Here is a 15,960-nt window from a genome sequence, read left to right as displayed (position 1 = left end):
AAAAAAAAAAAAAAAAAAAAAAAAAAAAATCAAAAAACAATAATTATATAATTGGAGGATTTTTGTTCTTATAATCACGTGAGGACATAACTCTGCTTTTGACCCTGCTGGACTCTCCGTGGTGATACACTCTTCCATCAAGGACTCAGATCCTCCTGGGAGATAGTAGACATCAGATCATTCCTTTTGTCCTCACGTGAGTGCTGTGGGCAGCTGAACGGCTGAGAAGCTGAACCCTCACATGCAGGATGATTGCAGAGGCGGGGCTTGCTCTGGGGAGCATGACTGGCACAGGTCAGGCTGTGTGTCAGGAGTCCATCACTTGGCTGTCATGTAGGACAGGCTGATTACCAAGTTGCCTGGGTGCAGGGCAGCAGACTGGCCTCAGGTTCCTGTGGGCAGGGGCCAGTGGGCGTCGGGTAACTGATGAGCTTGTTTTGCCAAGTGCAGGCACTGGAGGTGTTGGGCCACGTGGAAAGGCCTTGGTACTTCGCTGCATGTCAGTGGCCTGGTCAGGAAGGCCCATTGGATGGAGTGGTGAGGAGCTGTCAGGGACAGATTCTGGGGTGGGGTGGAGCCAGCAAGGAGACATAGGTGACAAGAAAGCAGGTTCCCATCTCTTCATTCATCTGTCAGACATGAGTAGGTGCCTGCCGTGCCAGGGCCTGGACATGCCAGACGATGACGAGCCCTTGAGTTCTGTGGGCTCCTGAGGGCTGGCCTTTGTGGTGCATCTTGTCTCATGGGTGTGATTTCCATAGTGGGAGATGGGGCAAGACTCTCCCAGGGAGGGAGTCACTTAAGCGGACAGTTGAGGGGAGGAGGTAGAGAGGGCAGAGTCCGAGTGGCGGGGGCGGCAGCAGCAGCAGTCACAACGGCGTGTCGAGCTGTGTGCTGAGCGCGTTGTGTGTGGTGCCCCTGCGATTCTGGGAGGGAACAGAAGCTCAGTGCCTGGCTCAGGGTCTCCCGGCCGGTGGAACCAGCATTCCAGTCCAGCTGTGTCCGAGAGAGCCAGCGTCCAGGCTGCTGCCCTGCAGAACTGATAGTGTGAGAAGAAGGCAGTGGTAGGAAAAGCCAAAAATACAGCTGGGGTCAGTTCTTGGAAGGTCTGGCCTGCCAGGTGGAGGCGTCTGATTTGAGGCAGCGATGGTGCCGTGAGAAAGCCACTGGGGATGGAGAGGTGGTGCTGAGATCCTGGGCTCAGATCCTGCCTCTGCCACCCTCCGACGTCCAGCCACTTAATCCCGCCTTAGTCTCAGTCTCCTCATCAGTAAAATCAAGGAATTGGTGCAGGTGGTTGCCGAGGTCTGGATGTCTTTGTTCCGTATGTAGTTGGGAGCCCCGGAAGGTTTTGGGCAGGGAGTGGAATGATCAGAGCTGTGCGCTGGGGAGGTTAATCAGGCTTCTGGTGCTTTGTGATCCTGCTGTAGGGCTGGAAGTAACGTGGGGGTGACACTTTGAAATTCAGCAGCAGGTGAATTAGCTGTGCTCTGAGCTGTAGCTCTTTGCAACTCCCTCATGCTGTTTCTGGGTCTGGTGGCAGCTTCTGCTCCCCTACCGCTGCCTCCTCCTGCCCGCGCGTTCCCTGGTACCATCGCTGGCTTCTCTGCACACCCCGTGGGCACAGCAGGCACAAGGATAATGAGGCTGTTTGGGCGGGCTTCTGGTGCTGAGGAGACACAGAGCACCCATGCGTCATGGGGATCACAGCAGCCCAGACATGAGGCTGGCATTTGAAGCGTGCAGGCTCGGGGGCTCCCACGTGTTGGTCACACTGTGGGCTGCCTGGCCTCAGACCTCTTCAGCCACTCTTCCCAGTGGTCCTCCCGCCACCCACCCCTGCGGGGACTGCCCCCGCTGCCTTTCTGCTGGCTGTGTGTGGCTTTGGTCTGGCTCGAAGGGGCTTTTGAAATGGGTTTTCCATGAAGGTGATTGAGAAATTGGCAGAAGGCTCACTGTGTTGAACGGAAATGGATTTTAGTTAAAGGTGGCAGCCAGGTAACTCAAACTTTGGGATGACTTTACTGATCCTTGTTTTAGTAGCATGTAGTAGCATGCTTGTCAGATTTACGGAGTACCATTCATTTTACGAGAAAATGTTTCCTAATCCTTGTAAACTTAAATTTGCTTGTTTTGACTTAATCTTAGCGTTTGTCTGTCTCGGTTGGGTTCCTTCAAGCCATTTCAGACTGCTTTTGGCTGTTTCTGTGCTGCAGTTGATCTTCTGGCATGCGGGGTCTCTTCCTGGTTATTGACAGAGTCGGTCGTGTCTGGAGCTGTCTGCCTGGTGATTCATGCGGCCGCCACTGTCCCCTGGTCCACTCTTCATCTCGCGGCGGCTCCCAGGTCTTTCTGTATGCAGGTCACTGTATTTCATTTGCTTCCTCCTTTACCTTAATGACCTTCTAGATCAGACCATTAAATACTTCACTAAAGTACACTCTTTTCTTCCATTTATTCATGGTTATTTCCTCAATAAAATATATATTGACTTCGTAAGACACAGATTTCCTTATGTGTGCTGCTTCCATCAGATGTCATTAAAACTTTTCTAGGCCTGGGCCTTCTGTGCTTGAAAATGCCGTCTCTATTACCTAAGCCAAGTATTAAAGGATATCTACTTAGCACAGTTATTTTTTCATCTTTAGTATGCAGCATGTAATTCACAGTTACTTTCAGCGAGACTGTAAATTCTCCTTGGCCAGTGCAGCTGATTTTTCTTGAGAGGGAGAAACCTTATTTTTATTTTAACTTTTTGTTGGCTTTTCCATTTTCCTGGGGTAGAAGAAGAATACTTTAATAAGTGAAAATTATTTCTGATTATTTATTTCAATTAAAATATGTAGTGAGCTCCTGCCAGTTGAGGCACAGGGGACCCGAAGGTTTCTGCTTTAATGGAGAGACAGGTCTGCTGCAGATAATTATGGCAGAGCCAGGAAGGGCGAGGGCTCTTAAGCAATCGTAAGAAGTTCTGTGGTAGCAAGCAAGCATGAGGTTTACCCCTTGAAAGGGCCTTGCTCACCCAGGCTGGAGTGCAGTGGCTCTTTGAGGCCCACTTACAGCCTCAAACTCCTGGGCTCAAGTGATCCTCAGCCTCCCAGTGGACTTTGTAGATAGCCTATGGAGTCTCATGGCACAGGAAGATTAAACAATGTCTCCAATTTCATTCATTCATTCATTCCTTCATTCATTTGTTCATTTATGAGATGGAGTCTCCCTCTGTCACCAGGCTGGAGTGCAGTGGCGTAATCTTGGCTCACCGCAACCTCCGACTCCCTGGTTCAAATGATTCTCCTGCCTCAGCCTCCTGAACAGCTGGGATTACAGGCATGCACCACCATGCCCAGCTAATTTTTGTATTTTTACTAGAGATGGGGCTTCACCATGTTGGCCAGGATGGTCTCAATCCCTTGACCTTGTGATCCACCTACCTCGGGCTCCCAAAGTGCTGGGATTACAGGCGTGAGCTACTGCGCCCAGCCACAATGTTTCCAATTTTAATAAATTTCTGCAATCTATCTGGGAAAAAAAAAAAGTTCTGTGGAAACACAGATGAACAAGTAATGAATTCTGCTGGGGATATGGCTGGGGGCGGGAGCAGGTGGGCCTTCACGGGCCAGAATAGCTGCAGAGAAGGTATCATGTCTGCGCTGGGCACTGGAGACTGAGCCACCTCCTTGACCCAGGACTGGGGCAGGGTGTTCCACGAAGGCAGGGGCACCTGATGGGCAAGAAATCAGATCTACAGATGCAGACGGTATCTGAGAAGGTGGCGTGGATTGGACACCGTGATCTTAGGAGGAGGACGCAGGAGGCTGAGCCCTGGTGGGGACCAGAAAGCTGGTGCTGGTTTCCACCTTCCCGTAGCACTTGCTTAGTCAGTGCATACCCGGGCTCCTTTCACACATGGGCTGGCGTGGCAGGGGCGCCAGCCTTCCCTTCTTAGAGAACATTTACTTCTGTTCATCTTTGCTACTCTTAAATATAATTTAAAATTACAGATGTTTAGTGTTTGAAATTTAGCAACTACTGAGAGTAATAATAAGAAAATAATAGCATCTAACTTTTTTTTTTTGGAGATGGAGTCTTGCTCTGTTGCCCAGGCTGGAGGGCAGTGGCTCTGTCTCGGCTCACTGCAACCTCTGCCTCCCGGGTTCAAGCAATGCTTCTGCCTCAGCCTCCCGAGTAGCTGGGACTACAGGAGCATGCCACCACGCCCTGCTCATTTTCATGTTTTTAGTAGAGACGGGGTTTCTACTGAAAAGAGTTCAAGACCATATTTGCCGGGCCGGTCTCGAACTCCTGACCTCTTGATTCGCCCACTTCGGCCTCCCAAAGTGCTGGGATTATAGGTGTGAGTCACCATGCCCGACTGCATCTAATGTATTTTAATGCTTGCCACGTGCTAGGTGTGTGGTGTGGAGTCCTTGATATGCATTTTCTTGATCATTTCTCACAGTAGCCTGGTGAAGTGGACACTGTTTTTATTCCGGTTTGACAGATGAGGAAACTGAGGCTTGAAGGGGTTAAAAAACAAGCCCAAAGTTCTGAGATTTTGACATTACAGAGCCAGGACTCAAACTTAGGAATGTGTGAGGCCACTGGGCACAGTCTCTTCTGCCTGCTGTGCAACCTCCCAAGACCAGTCTCAGGAAGAAGGATAAAAACCCATGTAAACTGCCACCCTGGTTTCCCCAGGATGTTAGAAAAGCTTATCTTCTTTGTCTTTTTGGGAGGCATGTGTGTGTGTGTTTTCCTTTTTACATAGACTTGAGATCAAGTAGTGTGTCTAATTATATATCTATTTTTACTTATTTTATTTTTAATTATTTTTGAGATGGAGTCTTGCTCTGTTGCGCAGCCTGGAGTGCAGTGATGAGATCGTGGCTCACCGCAACCTCTGCCTCCCAGGTCCAAGCAATTCTCCTGCCTCAGCCTCCTGAGTAGCTGGGATTACAGTTGCCCGCCACCATACCTGACTAATTTTTTTTGTATTTTTAGTAGAGATGGGGTTTTACCACATTGGCCAGGCTGATCTTGAACCCATGACCTCAAGTGATCCACCCACCTCGGCCTCCCAAGTGGTGGGATTACAGATGTAAGCCACCAAGTGCAGCCTGTTTTTACTTACTTTACATAATGTATTTTCCCATGACACTAATTTTCTTTGAAAATATGATTGTTAATGGCTTTGTAATATTCATTAAAATACATTCATTTCTTCAGTTTGCTTGTAGGTGAAACGTTTCTGAAGACATTCTATTTAGTGGGTGTTTAAGTTGTGTCCAGTTTTGCTTTTGATGCTGTTTTTTATTTATTATAATTACTAACCTGTGAGGCACACCCCTGACACATAACTCTTGACCACCTTCCTTGCATGATTCCACGGCAGGAGCCCTGGGGCGAGGACTCAGTGTTAAACGGAGCTGCGCGGCGGTCCCTTGTTGTCTTGTCGCCCCTGCGGTTCCCTGCTAGCCCCGTGCAGTTTGATAGCCGCTGTTGACTTGATTACTCTTTGCCCTTCTTTTCCTCTGTATCAGTGTTTTTGAATTGAAGTGCCCCTGGGCACACAGTCATTTATTTGGACCTTCGGATGCTGTCTCGCTCAGAGCACGCAATCCTGCTTCCCCCGTGTTTGATTTGCCAAGGTTTTTCTGCTTCAGACTTTCTAGATGCTTTAGAGGTCGGTGGGCAGTTCTAACAAGACTGTGGCCATTTCTCTTTGTAATGTATTCACTTGTTTGCTCTCTCATGAATTCAGTCATTTGCTCATTGATTTGTGCGCTCATTTACTCGGAAAACATTTCTTAAGCTGCCTGGTGCTGGGCAGTGAGGATACAAAGATGTATTTGTGAGTCATGCTCCCTGCCCTGTAGGGATCTCATCCATGCTGAGAGATCCAGCAAAACAGGAGAATTCCAGCTTTGTGGAGAGAAGGAAGGGCCTCTGTGGATGAGGCTTGTTTGGTGGGTGGGAGGGTGGGAGATGAAGGGAGAGGGTGTTGCATGGAGGGGAGGCCTGCTGGTGTGTCGGGGGCGAGTGGAGAGAATCGGCTGGAGCCCGTGGGGTGTGCTCCAGTGTACGCCGTGGGCTGGTCGGTCCAGCTGCAGCCGAGGGGAGGGCTCTGGGGAAGGTGAAGCAGATTGGATTTTCTCCTGCAGGTGGTGTCATCACCCTGCTTACCGTTCCTTAACAATCATGCTCCTGCCTTCGGGATTGGGACCGAGGCCTCTGGCCCTCTGAACCTGCTGTGGGCCTCCTGCTGCTGCCGCCTGCTTGCTGTGTGACAGCAAGGCGGCTCCTGCTCTGTCCCTGTACCTCCCCACTGGGAAGCAGTCTGTGGCCGCTGTGCCTCGTTCCTGCACACTTTGGTTTGGAGGGTATCTCAGGGGAGGGATTTGGGCTTGGCACTGGGCCTGGCTCAGGGCCATGCTTTGTCATTACCTGGTAAACTAAAGAGTAAAGCTTGCCTGGAGTTGTATTTCGTCTTTCTCTTATCTCAGCCAAAAACTGTCGTTTTCAAGAAATTTACTGCCGTTCTCTAAGCGCTGAATGAAGTTATTCTTTCTAATAAGATTAGGTAAATTCTGTGGAGGACTTGAAGGAGAATCAGTCCCATTAGCAGTCAACCAAAGAGCAGCACCATCTCCACAACAGGGGATTTTATTGGGGCACGTCGTGTGTGAGGCTCTCTGCTTTAGGCAGTAGCATGAAGTGGGGACAGTTAGTACTCAGGGAAGTTAGCAAAGTGGTAGATGGCAGGATGAGGTCATGTTCTTTTTTTTTTTTTTCCCCTAGAGCTTTTGAAAGCATTTTGATGCTTATGCATATTATCAACCTCCATGACCAAAATAAGATCGGCCACATTTCCTGACATCTGTCTACAGAGCTGCTTGTTCATGGACCACGTTAACATTCACTGTCCTGCCGTCCTACAAGAAGCTGGTAGAGCTTGTGAAAACTGCAGACCTCATTCAGAGGGTCATCCCCGCTGATTCCCTAAGCATCAGATCTTAATATCTGAATTCTCTCAGTGTCCTGTTCACATAGGGAAAATGCTGATGTTCGAACATTGAAGACTTCCAGTAACAAGAAAATCTCTATATTGCACAGCTTAGAACATTTTTGCTAAACTCATTAAGTTGTATACATTAAGTAGGTACATCTTTTTGTAAGTCAATCCTATCTCAGGAGAGTGGCTTACAATTTTTTGCCCTTTAGTTATACTGGAATAGTTTTCTCTATAACCTCCACCCATTGACTTTTATAAGTGGGGCCGTATTGATTGAGACCAATTCCCTATTCACATTGCTCTAGGTATGTGAAGATAACTAGATAACTACGTTGTCCTTTCTTTTTTGTTTATTTCTTCTTCTAAAAAAAAAAAAAGGATACATGTGTAGAACGTGCAGGTTTGTTACATGTTAAATGTGCCATGGTGGTTTGCTGCACCTGTTGACTCGTCCTCTTAACTACCCTGCCCTCACCCCCCACCCCACGGCAGGACCTGGTGTGTGCTGTTCCTCTCTCTGTGTCCATGTGTTCTCATTGTTTGACTCCCACTTATGAGAGAGATCATGTGGTGTTTGGTATTGCGTTCCTGTGCTGGTAGTTTGCTGAGGATGGTGGCTTCCAGCTTCATCCATGTTCCTGCAAAGGACACGATTTCATTCCTTTTTATGACTGAATAGTATCCTGTGCTATACCTGTGCTACATTTTCTTTATCCAGTCTGTCATTGGTGGGCATTTGGGTTGGTTCCAAGTCTTTGGTATTGTAAATAGTACTCCAATAAATATACGTGTGCATGTGTCTTCATAGCAGAATGATTTGTATTCCTTTGGGTATATACCCAGTAATGAGATTGCTGGGTCAGATGGTATTTCTTCCTTGGGGAATTGCCAAACTCTCTTCCACAATGGTTGAACTAATTTACATGTTCACCAGCAGTGTAAAAGCGTTCCCGTTTCTCTACAGCCTTGCCAGCATTTACTGCTTCCCAATATTTAATAATTGCCATTCTGGCTGGCATGAGAAGGTATCTCATTGTGGTTCTGATTTGCATTTTTCTGATGACCCGTGATGCTGAGCTTATATGTTTGCTGGCTCTATAAATGTCTTCTTTTGAGAAGTGTCTGTTCACATCCTTCGCCCCCTTTTTGATGAGGTTGTTTTTTACTTGTAAATTTAAGTTCCTTGTAGATTCTGAATATTAGACCTTTGTCAGATGGATAGATTACAAACATTTTCTCCCGTTCTGTAGGTTGCCTGTTCACTTTGATGATCGTTTCTTTTGCTCTGCAGAAGCGATTTAGTTTAATTAGATCCCATTTGTCAATTTTGGCTTTTTTTTTTTTTGCAATTTCTTTTGGTGTTTTTGTCATGAAGTCTTTGCCCATGCCTACGTCCTGAATGGTATTGCCTAGGTTTTCTTCTAGGGTTTTATGGTTTTGGGTTTTACGTTTAAGTCTTTAATCTGTCTTGAGTTAATTTGTGTGTAAGGTGTAAGGAAGGGGTCCAGTTATAGTTTTTTGCATATGGCTAGCCAGTTTTCCCAGCACCAATTACTGATGGGAGATCCTTTCCCCATGGCTTATTTTTGTCAGGCTTGTTGAAGATCAGATGGTTGTAAATATACGGTGTTATTTCTGAGGTCTCTGTTCTGCTCCGTTGGTCTATACATGTCTGTTTTGGTACCAGTTTCTTGCCGTTTTGGTTGGTGTGGGCTTGTAGTATAGTTTGAAGTCAGGTAGCATGGTGCCTCCAGCTTTGTTCTTCTTGCTTAAGATTGTCTTGGCTCTACGGTGTCTTCTTTGATTCCATATGAAATTTAAAATAGTTTTTTTTCTAATCCTGTGAAGAATGTCAATGGTAGTTTGATGGGACTAGCATTGAATCTATAAATCAGTTTGGGCAGTATGGCCATTTTACTTGATTCTTTCCATCCGTGGGCGCGGAATGTTTCTCATTTGTTTGTGTTCTCTCATATTTTCCTTGAGCAGTAGTTTGTAGTTCTCCTTGAGGAGGTCCTTCACATCCCTTGTTCCTAGGTATTTTATTCGCTTTGTAGTGATTGTGAATGTGAGTTCATTCATGATTTGGCTCTCTGCTTGCCTATTGTTGGTGTAAAGGAATGTTTGTGATTTTTGCACATTGATTTTGTATACTGAGACTTTGTTGAAGTTGCCTATCAGTTTCAGAAGTTTTTGGGCTGAGATAATGGGGTTTTCAAAATGTACAATCATGTCGTCTGCAAACAGAACTTGACTTCCTCTCTTCTTAATTGAGTACTCTTTATTTCTTTCTGTTGCCTGGTTGCCCTGGCCAGAACTTCCAATACTATGTTGAATGGGAGTGTTGAGAGAGGGCATCCTTGTCTTATGCCGGTTTTCAAAGGAAATGCTTCCAGCTTGTGCCCATTCAGTATGATATTGGCTGTGGGTTTGTCATAGATAGCTCTTATTAGTTTGAGATATGTTCTAGCAATACCTAGTTGAGAGTTTTTAACATGAAGGATTTTTGAATTGTATCATAGGCCTTTTTTGCATCTATTGAGATAACAATGTGTTTTTTGGCTTTGGTTCTGTTTCTGTGATGGGTTACGTTCATTGATTTGCGCATGTTGAACTGGCCTTGCATCCCAGGGATGAAGCTGACTTGATCATGGTGGATAAGTTTTTTGATGTGCTGCTGGATTCAGTTCACCAGTATTTCATTGAGGATTTTCACATTGGTGTTCATCAGGGATATTGGCCTGAAGTTTTTTTTTTTTTTTGGTCTCTTCCTGGTTTTGGTATCAGGATGATGCTGGCTTCATAAAATGAGTTAGGGAAGGTCCCTCTTTTTCAATTGTTTGGAATAGTTTCAGAAGGAATGGTACCAGCTCCTCTTTGTATTTCTGGTAGAATTCAGCTGTGAATCCATCTGGTCCTGGGCTTTTTTTGGTTGGTAGGCTATTAATTACCGCTTCAATTTTAGAGCTTGTTATTGGTCTATTCAGGGATTCAGCTTCTCCCTGGTTTAGTCTTGGTAGGGTGTATGCATCCAGGAATTTATCCATTTCTCTAGATTTTCTGTTTTATTTGCATAGAGGTGTTTATAGTGTTCTCTGATGGTAGTTTGTATTTCTGTGGGGTCAGTGTTGATATCCCCTTTATCACTTTTTATTGTGTTTATTTGATTCTTTTCTCTTTTCTCCTTTATTAGTCCAGCTAGTGGTCTGTTTTCTTAACTTTTTCAAAAAAGAAGCTCCTGGATTTGTTGATTTTTTTGGAGGGTTTTTCATGTCTCTGTCTCCTTCAGTTCTTTTCTGATCTTAGTTATTTCTTGTCTTCTGTTAACTTTTGGATTAATTTGCTCTTGCTTCTCTAGTTCTTTTAATTGTGATGTTAGGATGTCTATTTGAAATCTTTCGCGCTTTCTGATATGGGCATTCAGTGCTATAAATTTGCCTCTTAACACTGCTTTAGCTGTGTCCCAGAGATTCTGGTGCGTTGTCTCTTTGTTCTCATTGGTTTCAAATAACTTCTTGCTTTCTGCTTTAATTTCATTATTTACCCAGTCATTCAGGAACAAGTTATTAAATTTCCATGACATTATGTGGTTTTGAGTCAGCTTCTTAATCCTGAGTTCTAATTTGATTGCACTGTGGTCTGAGAGACTGTTACAAATTCAGTTCTTTTGGATTTGCTGAGGGTGTTTTACTTCCAATTAGGTGGTCAATTTTAGAATAGGCGCCATGTGGCACTGAGAAGAATGTATGTTCTGTTGATTTGGGGTAGAGAGTTCTGTGGATGTCTATGAGGTCCGCTTGATCCAGAGCTGAGTTGAAGTCCTGAATATCCTTGTTAATTTTCTGTCTTGTTGAGCTAATACTGATAGTGGGTGTTAAAGTCTCCTACTGTTATTGTGTGGGAGTTTAAGTCTCCTTGTAAGTCTCTGAAAACTTGCTTTATGAATCTGGGTGCTCCTGTGTTGGGCGCCTGTGTATTTAGGATAGTTAGCTCCTCTTGTTGCGTTGATCCCTTTACCATTATATTATGCCTTTCTTTGTCTTTTTTGATCTTTGTTAGTTTAAAGTCTGTTTTATCAAGGACTAGGATTGCAACCCCTGCTTTTGCTTTTGCCTTCCATCTGCTTGGTATATTTTCCTCCATCCCTTTATTTTGAGTCTGTGTATGTCTTTGCGTTTAAAATGGGTCTCCTGAATACAGCACATTGATGGGTCTTGACACCTTATGCAATTTGCCAGTCTGTGTCTTTTAATTGGGGCATATGGCCCATTTACATTTCAGGTTAGTATTGTTATGTGTGAATTTGATCCTGTCATCATGATGCTAGTTGGTTATTTTGTGCACTAGTTGATGCAGTTTCTTCATAGTGTCATCGGTCTTTGTATTTTCGTGTGTTTTTGCAGTGGCTGGTACCGGTTTTTCCTTTCCATATTTACTGCTTGTTTCAGAAGCTCTTGCAGGGCAGGCCTGGTGGTAACAAAATCCCTCAGCATTTGCTTGTCTGGAAAAGATTTTATTTCTCCTTTGCTTATGAAGCTTAGATTGGCTGGATATGAGATTCTGGGTTGAAAATTCTTTAAGAATGTTGAATATTAATTCTTCCTTTTCTAGCTTGCAGAGTTTCTGCCAAGAGGCCTGCTGTTTGTCTGACGGCTTTCCTTTGTAAGTGACCTGGCCTTTCTCTCTGGCTGTCCTGAACAGTGTTTCCTTTGTTTCGACCTTGGAGAATCTGAGGATTATGTGTCTTGGGGTTGATCTTCTTGTGGAGTATGTTAATGGTGTTCTCTGTATTTCCTGAATTTGCATGTTGGCCTGTCTTGCTAGGTGGGGACGTCCTGTTGGATAACATCCTGAAGTATGTTGTCCAGCTTGTTTCCGTTCTCCCCATCTCCTCCTGGTACTCCAGTCAATCAGAGGTTCAGTCATTTTATAAAGTCCCATATCCTTGGAGGCTTTGTTCATTCCTTTTCATTATTTATTCTGGTCTTCATGTCTTAATTTCAGTAAGGTGGACTTCAGACTCTGATATCCTTTCTTCCGCGTGGTTGAGTCAGCTTGTTGATACTGGTGTGTGCTTCATGAATTTCTCGTGCTGTGTTTTCCAGATCCATCGGGTGGTTTAAGTTCCTCTCTGAACTGTCTATTCTAGTTAACAATTCCTCTAACCTTTTATCAACGTTCTTAGCTTGTTTGCATTGGGTTAGAACATGCTCCTTTAGCTCAGTGTAGTTTTGATTACCCATCTTCTGAAGCCACTTCTGTCAGTTTGTCCACCTCATCCTCCGTCCAGTTCTGCGCCCTTGATGGAGAGATGCTGCAATCATTTGGAGGAGAAGGGGCACTCTGGCCTTTGGGTTTTCAGCATTTTTAAATGGATTCTTTCTCATCTTCATGAGTTTGTCTAGTTTTAGTCTTTGAGGCTGCTGAACCTCGAGTGGGGTTTTTGTGGGGACTTTTCTTGGTGGTGCTGTTGCTTCCTGCTTGTTCCTCCTCAGTAGTCAAGTCTCTCTTCTGTAGGGCTGCTGAAGTTTGCTGGGTTCACTTCAGGCCCTATTCAACCGATTTGCTCCTGTTCCTGGAGATGTCACTCAAGGAGGCTAGAGAGCAGCAAATATGGGTGCCTGCTGCTGCTCCTGGGACCTCTGACTATGAGGGGTGCCAACCTGATGCCAGTAGGATTGCTCCTGTATGGGGTACCTGACAACCCCTGTTGACAACCCCCTGACAACAGGGAGCAGGACCCGTTTAATGAAGCATTTTGTCCCTTGGTGGAGAGGGTGTGTTTCGCTGGGGGAAAACCCACTTGTCTGGGCTAAGGGCTGGTGGGGGCTCAGGTCACCAAGTGAAGGGGCCCTACTTTTGTTTGAATGGGGACTCTGGACTAAGCTGGGTGAGCTCCAGTATATGCAAGAATTGCCTCTCTCCTGGGGAGCTCCCCAAGCCAATGACCCCATCATTCCTGGGTTGAAAACCACTATCTTAGGGTGAAGGACAGCAAGAGAGTCAGTGCTGGGACCATTCCGACCAATGCGGATAACCTCTGCTGCCGGGAACCACAAGTATCTGGCTGCATCAGGTTTCTGGGAGTGACCACAATTTGAAATCCCAAAGCATCTTACTGTCTTCTTTGAAGAAATACACAGCCAGGAGGCCAGATGAGGTGTAAGGTTGAGGGTCCATGATAGCGTCTCTACGAAGAATCCCAAAGCCAGGGCAACACCAAACTGCGGTGATTTGTGGTGACCCAAAGTGTTACCAATTGGATTCATCCAAAGATGTGATGCAGAAAACTTCAGGGTTAGATAGTAATGCACATTTATTATAGAACAATTTGGAACATACAGAAAACTGCTGTAAAGGTATCACCCGTGCGCATCTACAGCTCTGTTTTAGTTTCTGTTCTTCATGTGGTTGATACTACTGTACCCTGCTGGGGTTCACTTCAGGTCACCTGGGAAGGGTAGGCCATTCAGGGAGGCCCAGGGCCCTGGGTGAGTCCTTGGGGCGTGGGAAGCCGGGTGGCAGGGTGCCTGTGTGTTGTTTGCCGGTGCCCAAGCTGGGCAGCATGCAGACTGCAGTGTGGCTTGAATCCCACCTCACCACTTACGGGGAGGATTCAGTGAATTCACGGAAGGAAGGCTCCTAGAATAGGGCCTGGCACATGGGCAGTACTTAATAAAGGTTAGTGATGCTGTTTAGTTTTCTTGTCATGGTAACTGCTGGCTCTGCTCTGTTTTCTCCGGAACTCTTGATGTAATTTAATCAGCCCGGAGCGCTTCTGTTCTGAGAGCCTGCTGCATGCCATGTGCTGCCACAGGAGCCGGGCATGCGGCCGTGACCAGGACCAGCAGGTGCCATGCACACACACCTGACCCCATCAGCACACAAGGCAGGATGACAGTGAAGCTGTGACTCAGATAATGCAGGACCATGCTCTGGGGCAGCACTACTCGGGGGGACATTGCCAGCCACGGTGTGAGTTAAAGTGTTCCTGTGGCCATGGTAAGGAAGGAGGAAGCAACAGGTGAGATGGGTTTTAAAAATATATTCTATTAATATAATATATAAACCATGTGATCATAACACATTATGAATGCAACGTCTAATCCATATAGAAACTGTCCGTGAGGTAATGCACACTCACTTTTTTGTGCTCAGTCTGCAGTATGTCTCCTAATTACAGTGCATCTCCGCTGGACCACTTTTCGGGTGTCCTGTAGCCTTTGTGGCTCGAGGCTCCTGTGTTGGACAGCACTGGGGTGAAGGAGGGGCTGCTTATGCAGGTGATTCGGATGGTCCTTCTGATGGGGTGACAGTGAAGCACAGACCCAGAGGATGAGGGGAGATAGCCACCTGATGATTTGGGGGCACACAGCCCTGGAAGGAGGGGTTTGGGAAGATGAGCTTAGTGTGCATGCGGCTCTTCTCCAAGAAAGCCGCTGTGGCTGCAGTGAAGGGAGGGTGGGGCTCAGAGGCGGGCGAGGAGGGAGGGGAATCAGAGCTGCACCCCACAGGCCACAGAGAACGGTAGAAGGAGGTCAGATTCCATGCTGGTTGTGGTGGTGGAAAGCCAGTGGAAGGGTTGAGCAGGGGTTGGCATGATCTGACTTAGGCTTTCAAAAGGATCCCTGTGGCTTTTCTATGGAGGTAGGAAGACCAGTTAGGAGGGTGGTGGCTGGAGTGGGTGGAGGTGGAGGAGGTGGTGAGAAGTCTGGGGTTTAGTGGAGTACATTTTAAAGCTCTGGGGAGAAGGCTTGTGGAGGGCCTGGGTGTGAGGGGTGACGGAAGGAGGGCCATCAGGAGTGGCTGTCAAGGATGGGGCAACTTGGAGAGGAGCAGATTTGGGGAGGAAAGTGGGAATTTGTCTTGGAACGTATAAAGCTTGAGGTGCCCTGGGACCTCTAAGTCCAGGGTATCAAGTGGGCAGCTGGAGTGATCTGCAGCCAGGGGAGTTGCCAGGATGGGACATGGGTGGGGACGCTGGCGTGGCATTGAGACCTGGCTTGCCTAGCATTCTTTTTCATGGGCTGACCGGCTTGGGTCAACACATTTTTAACTCTGCAGAGCAGGGTGGTGCCTATGTTTGCCCTTAATGTGAGGCATTTGTGTGTGCTGCAGGCATCAGTGGCGTTTAGGAGCCTCAGGGATAGTGTTATACTTATGTAATAACTGAAAATCGACTACTAAATATCCATGTTACCCCCAAAGAAATTCCTTTTGCCACCAGGAATTTCTCACAGTGCCTTTTTCTCTGCGGGGGTCTGAACCCCGCCATGCCCTTGCCTGTGCCGCGTTTCCTGTCTGCGGATGCCCGGCTGTCCTCACGGACCCAGGGGACCCGCGGTGCCTCCGCCTTTGGAATCTGCTCCTCTCCCTTTACCAGGCGATGCAGAGAACCTTGTTCTCTCCCTTCTTATGAATTATGTAATACCCACTTGCCAAAAAATATTACAGCGAATTTTTTTTTTCTTTTGAAACAGAGTCTCAAAAGACTGGAGTGCAGTGGCATGATCTCAGCTCTCTGCAAACTCTGCCTCCCGGGTTCAAGCGATTCTTGTGCCTCAGTCTCCCAAGTAGCTGGGATTACAAGTATGCACCACTACGCCTGGCTAAGTTTTATCTTTTTAGTAGAGACGGGGTTTCGTCATGTTGCCCAGGCTGGTTTTGAATTCCTGGCCTTAAGTGATCCACCTACTTTGGCCTCCCAAAGCACTGGGATTACAGGCGTGAGCCACCGCACCCAGCCTACAATGAATTGTTTCAAATAAAAATTGCCCTCACATATTGCATATGTAATATGAAAAAAGACATATTACGCAATGAGACACTGGGCGCTCTTCCTTCGTTCAGCGCTAACCGTGGCCCTCGCCATGACTGGATGTTCTTCTGCAGGCCGACACTCAGTACCCACATGGAGTGCATCGTTTGGCTGGACCACACTTACCCGG

At 46.6% G+C, this 15,960-nt stretch overlaps 1 protein-coding gene across 1 annotated transcript in view; it reads left to right on the top strand.

Moving 5' to 3' along the window:
• Positions 1–14,598, top strand: part of LOC108304952 (TBC1 domain family member 22A-like) — a gene marked incomplete at its 3' end in the record, with an annotated part of 53,233 nt that extends 38,635 nt beyond the window's left edge. The window contains exons 6-7 of the mRNA XM_017529434.2: positions 2,066–2,074; positions 14,593–14,598. Coding sequence (XP_017384923.2) covers positions 2,066–2,074; positions 14,593–14,598 — 15 coding nt within the window. The remainder of the gene's footprint in view (positions 1–2,065; positions 2,075–14,592) is intronic.
• Between the last annotated feature and the right edge of the window lie 1,362 nt (positions 14,599–15,960).

The sequence above is a fragment of the Cebus imitator genome, unplaced genomic scaffold (genome assembly GCF_001604975.1).
Source record: "Cebus imitator isolate Cc_AM_T3 unplaced genomic scaffold, Cebus_imitator-1.0 Scaffold59, whole genome shotgun sequence".
Lineage (NCBI taxonomy): Eukaryota > Metazoa > Chordata > Mammalia > Primates > Cebidae > Cebus > Cebus imitator.
Note: the sequence above shows the minus strand (reverse complement) of the source record. Positions and strands in the feature narration are given on the sequence as shown.